This window comes from Cebus imitator, unplaced genomic scaffold, assembly GCF_001604975.1.
Source record: "Cebus imitator isolate Cc_AM_T3 unplaced genomic scaffold, Cebus_imitator-1.0 Scaffold1010, whole genome shotgun sequence".
In the NCBI taxonomy this organism is placed as follows: Eukaryota; Metazoa; Chordata; class Mammalia; order Primates; family Cebidae; genus Cebus; species Cebus imitator.
The window spans coordinates 65,871-77,155 of NW_016108325.1; the positions used below are offsets into that span (position 1 = coordinate 65,871).

General features: G+C 36.7%; 1 protein-coding gene across 1 annotated transcript; it reads left to right on the forward strand.

The window, feature by feature from the left end:
- Positions 1-9,359: 9,359 nt before the first annotated feature.
- Positions 9,360-10,297, forward strand: LOC108298604 (olfactory receptor 5H2). Its single transcript, XM_017521256.1, has one exon. The coding sequence runs from the start codon at positions 9,368-9,370 to the stop codon at positions 10,295-10,297; it is 930 nt and encodes a 309-aa protein (XP_017376745.1). The 5' UTR covers positions 9,360-9,367.
- Positions 10,298-11,285: the final 988 nt, after the last annotated feature.

Sequence of the window (11,285 nt, forward strand, 5' to 3'; positions counted from 1 at the left end):
GCTTGGAATGTGCTAAGTCTCACCTGAAGCGAGCAAGTCTCAGAGTCTCTCCCAAGGCCCTCAGTGTGGAACTTGAGTATTCCTGCTTGTTATTTACAGTGCTCTTCTGTTAGCAGGTGATGAGTCCTGTTAGGACTGCATTCCTCCCTTCAGGGCAATGGATGCTGTTCTGGCCAAGGATGTGTCTAGCAATTTTATCTGGGAGCTAAGGCCTGGAAAGGGGACCCAGCAACTCTAACTGGTACCCTGTCTTTCTGTTGCTGAGCTAGTATCCAAGACGCATGACACTGCCCTCCTCATGTTTACCTCTCCTCTCCTCAAGTGGAAGGAAAGAATCTCTTTTGGATGCACGAGCTGTGCATCCCGGGGGTAGCGCAGGGACAAGGCTAAAACGCCCTTACCCCTTACCCATCCTGACTGATATCTCAGTAGGTGATGTGCCTCCCCAGTCCACTGACTCTGGACCCAGTCAGCACTAGGACTTGCCTAGGATTTTCAGTGCTTGTGGCCTAGAATGTTTGTCAAAATTATTTAGTACCCCAGAGCACTTTAGCCTGTGGTGATTAGGATTGCAGGCACTCAAATTCTAAACTCTGGGATCAGGAATTTCTCTCTGGCTAGAGCTGGTTTCAATGTTTTCTCTGTGAACAGGCGTCAGCTGAGTTATGTTCAGTTTTTGGCTCTAATAGGACAGCACTGATTTCAACGGTTCCTGTGCTCTGCTTCCCCCAGCACACAGAAACACTTCCTACACTAGGCTGACAGTGCTGAGGGGTGGCAGAGGAGTAACTTTGGAGATTCAAAATTTTTTCTCCATCTTCAGTGCCTTTTTCAGTAATATAAGGTGAAAACCAGGTACTGTGGTGCTCACCTGATTTTTGGTTCTCATGAAGGTGCTTTTCTTGTGTAGATAGCTGTTAAATTGAAGTCCTTGAAAGGGGATGGTTAGTGGAGCCTTTTATTCTGCCAACTTGCTTCATCTGCTCATCCTAATTCACTTGTTCTTAACAAGTATGTGTTCATTATGCAAGAAAATTCCAAGAGACAGTAGACATAGGAAGCCAACATCTCACATTATTTTTTTGTTAATTATATTTACAGCACATCCAGGTCAGTTATCATGAAAGCAAAAACCTAAAAGTTAAGTACATGAGTTTCTTGTTTTACTGATATGCTTGATATATATGAAGCAGGAATTTTCATTTTGTCTTAGGTTGAACCTCAGCTAAAGACAACCTAAACTTATTTGACTTGCAAACCCATATTGAATGGAAATTTTGTTTTTGTGATTATATTTAATATAATTGTATTTATGTGAAAAACTTGTATTTAATGTGAAAAACTCTAAAGAGATGTCTATTTTAATTAAACCAACCACTTAAAATAGCTCTTATTTACTAGAATTATCCTAGATCATGTGAACTTGAAAAATATTTTGGTTAGTTTTTGTTGTTCTAAAAGTTTAAGGAATCCTTAATTTATATAAGCATATATTCTTCTATCAGCCAATTAAATAGAGTTTGAATACAAGTTAATTTTGGCAGTATCATCTGTGGTCAGGATGGCCAGGGGGAGACCTATGTTAATTCTAGCTAAATAATTATATAGACCTATGTTAATTCTAGCTAAATAATTGCTTGGCTTTGAGTACACTGAAGTTTATACACCAAACTAAACTATATCATTGGTGCAGTTAATTAGAAATCAAGCGGCACAGGAGGCCTAAGGTAAAGACCACCTGAGAGCACAGTAACACCAGGGAACACCTCAAGGTGGCTGCAGAGCAGGCAACACTGCTCTGGTCCCATGAATGCCTTCTCAACATGGAGACTGCATGAGGGTCTTGTACAGCAGGCTTATGCAAAGATCTCTGAGAAGGGAGGCGACCTCTGCTCACAAGGTCCAGAAGAGTCTTTGCAATGGGAGCTGGCAAGGAGGAGAAAAGCCTTGCAGGGCAGAGATCATGGAACACCTCAGGCTCTGCCTAGGTTTAGCCAGATTTTGACCAACATATAAAAGTACTTTTAAAAAGGCAGGCCTGTTTGATCTGAGAAACTGACTTTATAAGGCATTCGTCTAGTGTCTTATTATTAGGAGTGAAAACATAACTGAGCAAAAGATTTAGTAGATTCAGGCTTATGAGGTAAGGGATAATACCCAGAAATATAGGTGACACTGTCTTTGGAAAAATTATGAAAATGAGAAAAGTCTCACATAGGAAAATTATGATTGTGAATCTGACATAAGAAAATGAGACAGCACATCAAACCTTCAAGCTATCCTTCTTCATTCCTGGATGTAGGCTGAACTAACTTTGGGAGCAATTTAGTTTATAGTTGAACTAGTTTACAGTTTCAATAAACATGATAACCACCCCTCACAAAAACCCCCTCCTTCTCTGGAAACAATACCTCCTTTTGAAAACTAACCAATAGCCAAAATAAGGTATATGGATGTGCTTTGGTCAAGAATTAGGCCAAGGCAAACATCTAGGCCTGTATGAGTTTGGAGCAGAGGCATTTAAATCCATTTGTTATATAACCTCTTTGTATAAGCTCATACTTGGCTTGGAGCTACTGTTGTTTGAAAAAGGTATAACTGTCCTGCTGAAACTGTACGGACTCGGCTTGCATTCACGCAGAGAGAGAAACACTACTGACTCCTGTAAGAGAGAGCCAGTTTCCTTGAAGGTTGGCAGGTGGGAGCTAGGAACTGGCTTGTGCTCATAGGGAAAGAGTTAAGCTGCTCTCCCCATAAGGAGAGAGGCCCGGGAGTGCAGCTTGCAGGGCCGGAAGTGCAGCAGCAGGTGTGAGGGCAGTAGAAGCTGCAGAGCCAGAGCAGACAGTTGACAGAAAGACAATGTAGGAGAGCTGCTGATGAGAGAGCTGCTGAATAAAACTACATTTCACCTGCCTACACTTTCTCCAAGCGTTCTTTCCTCTATCTGCCACCCACCCGCTACCCTCAGACCTCAGCATGGGCTGAAACCTAACCCTGGGCATGACATTTAGCATAATCGTGGACCTAACCACCACAAAGTTAGAAATTACAGCACAGGAGTCTTGCAGCCAGAAGTTACAAGGCTTCTAACCTCCCCAATCGCTCCTATGATAACATTTTTATTATAAAACATAACTACATCCTGAACTGGGTGGCAATAAATTGCAAGATTACTTTGTCTGGTAAAATTTCTCATCAGATATCAGCTCATTTGGAAGCTAAGCTGTTATGTCTGGAATTTAAACTGTAGTTTGCGTGAGGAGGACAGCTTCAGTTGGAGTTGGCTTCTGAAGGAAATCTTGATCTTCAGCTGTATTAAAATAATGTCTTAACTAGCTCAGGTAAGACCATGCTAATCAAAGCATTTAGAGCATCCAATTTTATATAAACTGAAGTTTGCATGAAATGTCAGAAACATCACTTGTTGTGGAAAACAGTGGCATAAAGTGTCACTTCTGTTGTTAAAATCAGAACTGTCTACAGTGACTTAAAGTTCACCATTCTGAGCTTTGTAATTCCCTGTAGGGTAATATGGATTTCTCATACACACCTAAATCCACAATGCCCAGTTAAAGAACTTCATTTTATCCTATAGGGAATCCTAAGGTGTTCTTAGAGGAATTACAGTTCTCCACACCATCATCTCCTGGCAAAAATGAAGAGATACAGTTGGTAAACCCTTGCGTTGAAAGTAAATTTATATAAACAACATCTTCCTAAGATTAAAAATGAAGCATCCAAAATGAATCAGTGTGCAAAGAATTCCTACCTGTGTTATTGTCATTTCTGTCCTATTATGTATTTTTCTATGTGTTAGAAAGCTTAACACTTTTGAAGGATCTCTGTAATTTCTTATAATATTGGTAAGAGAGAAATTATTTTATCATATTGTCATTTTTAATGAAAGTCTGAAATGCTATTAATTTATAATAATTTTGTATTTGGTTTACAGCATACCAAAATTGCCAGGAGCAAATGGAACAAAAGAAGTGAATCATCTTTCTATATGGTTGTCTAGGTAAGTGAAGTAGCTAAAATCTATTTCTAAAATCATAACTAAAACCTAGGTAAGAAAATAACACAAAAATTAAATTTTAAAGCCTAATATATTATCTTTTAAATCCAACTCTAATGACTTTGTAATATAAATTCTCTTTAACTAGAACATTAAATGTTTTAAAACTGGATTTAAAGCTTCAATTCATTTTTATTCTTTTATAAGAAATCTTTCTGATCATTCTGATATAAAGGTTTATTCTGTGTAGTCACATTTCTGATTAAAACTTTTAAGATCTGTTAATTAAATATTAACTTCTCTATATCATCACTACCTATGGCAATAAGTTCATTAATTATATTAATCATAGGCAAATAAATAAATATATAGAATTAGTGCACAGAAATAAATATATTTTTATTGAGTATTTTATTTATAAATAATACTAGTAATACTAATTCATATATACACATCTCAGAAAAGATGCAGCAAATATACTTCCCCTACCTTTTTTTACATTTATAATCTTTTAAAGTATACATATAAATTGACTTGGAGGATCTTTTATTATATTGTGAATTGGGTTTGAATGGAATAAACCAATTATATAAAAGTTACTTACCAAGTGGAATTATTGCCCTTTTTTCTTTAAATAGTTTGTCTCAGGATCCAGTCACAGTGTCATTTTTTGTAGCTTTCCTCTTTATTGTCCCCAACACTCAGAATTAAATATTCTGCTGAAAAACAATCAATAAGACAAAATGCTGATGGAGAATAAAATGCTCTCAATATCAGCAATATTTCTTGAGAAATTTTATTTTAAGCTCCATAATAATAAAGATATAGCAACATTTGAATATGGAATAAACTTTCAGACAGTGCCAACATAGTCATGAACAATAGAAAATTTATGGATAAAATTTCAAGTAAAAGTGTCTTTATCATAGACAAACTCCATAGGAAAACAAGCTGAATTCTTTAAAAAAGGAAGTGAAAAGACTCTCAAAACTCTCTGCGGTATTCATGAACATCAGAGTTAATGCACATGTTCAACCCAAGCTTTCCTCTTTACTTGCCTCTATGTGTCACTGATGCTTCCTCTCTGTCTCATTCTTTGGCTTGTCTTTTTTGCACTTACTCATCTATGCCATGATTAGTCTCTATTTTTCTTCTTCCTTCTTGTATTATTTTCACCCATACAAATTTCCCATTCTATGTTTTCTGTCCCTTTTCTCCTCTAAATACCTTTCTCTCCTCTGTCTTGTCTATTTTTGGGGGGGAGAACTTTTCTTAAATATTCCACAGGAACAAATATTAAATTAGTCTATGAGCCGTAGACAAATACTAACTATTCTCCATGTTTCATAATCTGTTTCACCACCTCACTGTTTTGCCATGTGTTTCCCGTTCACTTATTTGCTGACCTTTATTCTACTGCATAAGGGAAACTGCTCTCCCTAAAGCCACTAAAAGTCACGTACTTTGTTAGCACAGTGATTTTCCTTCACTTCTTGTCCTACTACAGCATTTATTTTGGTATTTGGCCCTGTACTTCACTTTGTTGTGCTTTGTATCTTTCCTCTCTTTATGTCCCCAACTCTCAACTCTCTAGTTTCCCTCCTGCTCTTTCCCTTGATCCCTCTGCTTAATGTCCTTTTCTCTTCTCTCCTTCATCTCTCTTTTGAGTGACAGGAACAGAAGAAAGCAAGGCAGCCAGTCAACAACCAAAATCCTGTTCCAACAGTAGCTTCATGACTGTGGTTATTTCTGCTGCTGAACTGCCAATGACACAGCTTATATTATTTGTACCATTGTTGTTTGTTTTTTTTTTTTTTGAGATGGAGTTTCACTCTTGTTACCCAGGCTGGAGTGTAATGGCGCGATCTCGGCTCACCCCAACCTCCGCCTCCTGGGTTCAAGCCATTCTCCTGCCTCAGCCTCCTGAGTAGCTGGGATTACAGGCACGCGCCACCATGCCCAGCTAATTTTTTGTAGTTTTAGTAGAGACGGGGTTTCACCATGTTGACCAGGATGCTCTCGATCTCTTGACCTCGTGATCCACCCGCCTCGGCCTCCCAAAGTGCTGGGATTACAGGCATGAGCCACCGCGCCCGGCCTTGTACCATTGTTTCTTAAATGCAGGATGCATGTGCTGAGTTCTTGATATTTTTCTTCAACTGTCTTTGTACTAAATTTTTATTGTCCATGTATATTTTTCTCCATCTCTCTACATCCAAATCTAGGTTGGGTGACTTTGATTTATACATATCAAGGTCAAATCATTTGTTTGCCACTAAGAGCCATGTTGGAGAAAAAAGTATCAGATGTTGGCCATCTAATAAATGACATCCATTCTCTACGTTACCTTTTGATATAACTTCTTGTTGTTTTTTTTTTTTAAATTCAACTTTTATTTTAGATATAGAGAGTATTTATACAGGCTCGTTACATGGATATATTGCATGCAGGTAGTCAACATAGTACCCAACAGAGAGATTTTTCACCCATTTCCCCCTCTCTCTCTCATTTACTAGCCCAAAGTGTCTATGTTCTCATGTTTATGTCCATGTGTGTTCAATGTTTAGCTTCCACTTGTAAATGAGAAGGTATAGCATTTGGTTTCCTGTTCCCATGTTGGTTTGCTTTGGATTATGGCCTCCAGCTGCATCCATGCTGCTGCAAAGTACACGATTTAATTATTTGTTATGGCTGTGTAGTATTCCATGTTATATATGTACCACATTTAAAAAATCCAATCCACCCCTGCTGGGCACCTAGATTGATTGCATGTGTTTGCCATTGTGAATAGTGTATCAGTGAACATATGAGTGGATGTGTCTTTAACAACTAAACAGCATGGCATTAGTACAGATAGACCAATGGAACATAGTAGAAAACTCAGAAATTAAGCCACACACTTGCAATAATCAGATCTCCAACAAAGCTGACAAACAAGCAACAGGGAAAGGATCGCTTATTCAGTAAACGGTGCTGGGATAACTGGCTAGTCATATATGGAAGAATACAACTGAACCCTTTTCTTTCACCATATACAAAAATTGACTCAAGGTGGATTAAATATTTAAATTTAAGTCCTCAAAATGTAAAAATCCTAGAAGAAAACCTAGGAAATATTCTTCTCAATGTTGGCCTTAGAGAATAATTTTTGGGTAAGTCCTCAAAAGCAATTGCAATGAAAACAAAAATTGACAAGTGTCACCTAATTAAACCAAACAACTTTTGCACGGCAAAAGAAACCATCAATAGAGTACACAGACAACCTACAGAATGAAAGAAAATATTAGCACACTATGCATTCAATAAAGGTATAAAATCCAGAATCTATAAGGAACTTAAGCAAATCAACAAGCAAAAGAAATTTAACCCCATTAACAAGCAAAGGACATAAACAGATCCTTCTCCAAAGAAGACATACAGGCAGTCAACAAACATGAAAAAAAAATGCTCAACATTAATCATCAGAGAAATTTTCATTTCACATATCACATATCACATATCAATATCTCATATCACATATCAATATCACATATCACAATGAGATACCATCTCACATCAGTCATAATGGCTATTACTAAAAAGTCAAAAAAAGCCACACATGCTGATGAGGCTGTGAAGAAAAGGAAATGTTTACACACTGTTGATGGAAATACATTAGTTCAGCCACTGTGGAAAGCAACCTGGAGATTTCTCAAAATCTTGAAACAAAGCTACCATTTGACCCAAAGATCTCATTAATGAGTATATACCCAAAGGAAATTAGGTCATTACACTATCAAGTGTTTTTGGTGCTATGCTTTTCTTTTATTAACAGAAAAAGGTTTACCTTTACCAATAGGTAAGACAGCCATTACTATGCCTTCAATTATTCCAATGACTCCCAGATTAGTATTTCTATCACTCTAGTAGAATTATATTACTAATACTAAACATCTCACCTGCATGTTCAAAGCATCCTTATAGTACAAACTTGTCAGTGCATCTGAGTTCTCAGTCTCTATTTTGAATGATAATCTATCTACTCACAAAGTGACTCCTTTTTCCTCCACTGAATATTACTTTTCTATCAAATATGTGACTAAGTCCTAGTGACACTACATTCTGAATGCTTTATAATCTATTTCTTCATCCTCCTTATTATTTACAAGATTATATTACACATGAACGAGGTACTTGTAATCTTAAAATCCTAAGACCCCAGCAATAGAATGAACCCCCTCTTGGCCAACAGGTCTCCAGAAAAATCTTAATGATTTAGTTGCTAGCCATAACAGAGTGGGAGGTCAGATGTGCCTTGCTATACTGACTCTTTTGCAGTTTAGACACAACTGACCAGCATTAATGTTAAAGATACAGATTACAAGACTGACAGAACATACTCTTTGTGACAATAAGGTTCCAAATTATAAACAGAACCTAAGGCCATACCAGGCAAGGGTTAAGTCAGGCACCTCTGCACTTAAAGAATAAACTGTGTTCTAACTGGCACAAGGTTTTTCTTTTTCTCTAGCATCTAAACAGGCAGTGGCCTCAAGATAAGCAAGATTAAAACAATTTGCAGCTGCATCAGATGCTCAGTAACTGAACCCCAGCTACCAGACATAACCACTACTTTGGACAAGAGACTGATTTCAGTAACTTTCTCCAGATAGGAAGAAAACTGACCGTGGACTGGTTCTGGCTGGTTTACAGAGACAGTGCATTTATGTGCCTTCATGTCCTGAGAAGGCCTTTTGATGTATAGGGCCTAACTGTAATATATTTAAATGTTATATCCACTTTAATGTGAGCATGGGTTGCATGTTACATACATGTTTGTTCAGAATACATGTGCCAGGACCAACTTCATGAATACTCATAGATCCTCTTCTAACCTGTTGAATATGTGTATATACTTAGCCAACCTATTTAGCTTAAAGCTACTACTTCAAGCCCTCTTCCTTGGAAGTGCCTGTTTCTGGTCTTGGCCAGAGGCAGGCTTCCAAGCCTACTTGATGGCCATCTTGCAGCTGTAACCCCTTATAAGAAATAAGTAGTCTCTCCTTTTCTAAATTTGCAAATTGTGATTTTCTTAAGCTAACACACATTACACACATTTCTATCATCTGGGAGGCATGTACAAGTAGATTATTTAATCACACTTTTAAATTTAAAATAATTGCATTTATTTTGATTTATTCTATTTCCCAATACAATTTCTGTCTATTACAGAAATATGAAAGAATATTAAAAGGGTATTGTAATAAGAGTATGTTTTTATATCAACTTCTCTCCCCCACTATTTGCTTTATAAGTCTTAGTGAATACTCTTTTACATTTACTGCATTTTATTTCAGGGATATCTAAGAGGACATGGAACAGAATAATGCAACATTGCTGACAGAATTTGTTCTCACAGGACTTACATATCAACCAGAGTGGAAAATAACCCTGTTTTTGGTGTTCCTGGTGATATATCTCGTTACTATTGTGTGGAACCTTGGTCTGATTGTTCTTATCTGGAATGATCCACAACTTCACATCCCCATGTACTTACTTCTTGGAAGTTTAGCCTTTGTTGATGCTTGGATATCTTCCACAGTAACTCCCAAAATGTTGGTTAACTTCTTGGCCAAAAACAAGATGATATCTTTGTCTGAATGCATGATTCAGTTTTTTTCCTTTGCATTTGGTGGAACCACAGAATGTTTTCTCTTGGCAACAATGGCATATGATCGCTATGTAGCCATATGCAAACCTTTGCTATATCCAGTGATTATGAACAACAGACTATGCATACGGCTGTTAGTCTTGTCATTTTTAGGTGGCTTCCTCCACGTCTTAATTCATGAAGTCCTTATATTCAGATTAACCTTCTGCAATTCCAATATAATACATCATTTTTACTGTGATATTATACCATTGTTTATGATTTCATGTACTGATCCTTCTATTAATTTTCTAATGGTTTTTATTTTGTCTGGCTTAATTCAGGTATTCACCATTGTGACAGTTCTTAACTCTTACACATTTGCCCTTTATACAATCCTAAAAAAGAAGTCTGTCAGAGGCATAAGGAAAGCCTTTTCCACATGTGGAGCTCATCTCCTATCTGTCTCTTTATATTATGGTCCCCTTCTCTTTATGTATGTGCACCCTGTGTCTCCACAAGCAGATGATCAAGATATGATAGATTCTCTGTTTTATACAATCATAATTCCTTTGTTAAATCCTGTTATCTACAGTCTGAGGAATAAGCAAGTAATAGATTCATTCACAAAAATGGTAAAAAGAAATGTTTAGATCTTATAGCAATATCTCTCATTTTTAGTAAAAGGTTAGAATTTCGCAGGTTAGATAAGGTTGTGTTTTGTTAAGTGTTCAAAGTTTTTGTAGTTATAATTGTCTTAGCATTTTAATTACTTAAGGCTTTATACCTAATAAACGTCTTAAAATATTTATATGTATTATTCAAAGATATACAAGGAATTTTAAACAGGTGTTCATGTCATATTGGAATAATTAAAGCAGAAAACAAATGAAAATATTCACATGCTTAAATACCCTTCATGTGGTTTTATAAATGCATTAAGTGGTAAACTACTGTAGTTCCTCTCAAAAGTATTTGGGTAGGAAATACAATACAGCTGATTGAATTGTGTAGTCTGGAGACACCTCACGTTTAACTGCATTGTGGTGGCAGGTTTGTGTTTGAGCAGATAGAGATCTCAGGAAATCAGCTATCTCTCAAAAGGCCTTTTACTCTAGACAATTGGAAATGGTGAATTTCACTTCTTATAAAATTTTAACTCCTATATCACTTGAAGCAATAAATAGAATAGGAAATGCAATGATAAACTGAGAAGTGATTTAAAACTTTCAAGGCAAGGCCAAATTCTAAGAGGGTACTTTTATCTCTGTTCATTTCTATGAGTAATAAGTTGAGGCAAATTGCCTATCTTTATTTATGTTGCTTTCAAAGGCCTTTTACAGTTGTATTTATATATACTGGAAAAGATGAAAAGATTCACATTTCTAACAAATTCAGAAAGCTAACAGATAATTAAAAATTAAGTTCGAAGACAGTGTGGCGATTCCTCAAGGACATAGAAATAGAAATTCCATTTGACCCAGCAATCCCATTACTGGGTATATATCCAAAGGATTACAAATCATTGTACTATAAGGACACGTGTACACGAATGTTCATTGCAGCACTGTTTACAATAGCAAGGACCTGGAACCAACCCAAATGCCCATCGACGATAGACTGGATAGGGAAAATGTGGCA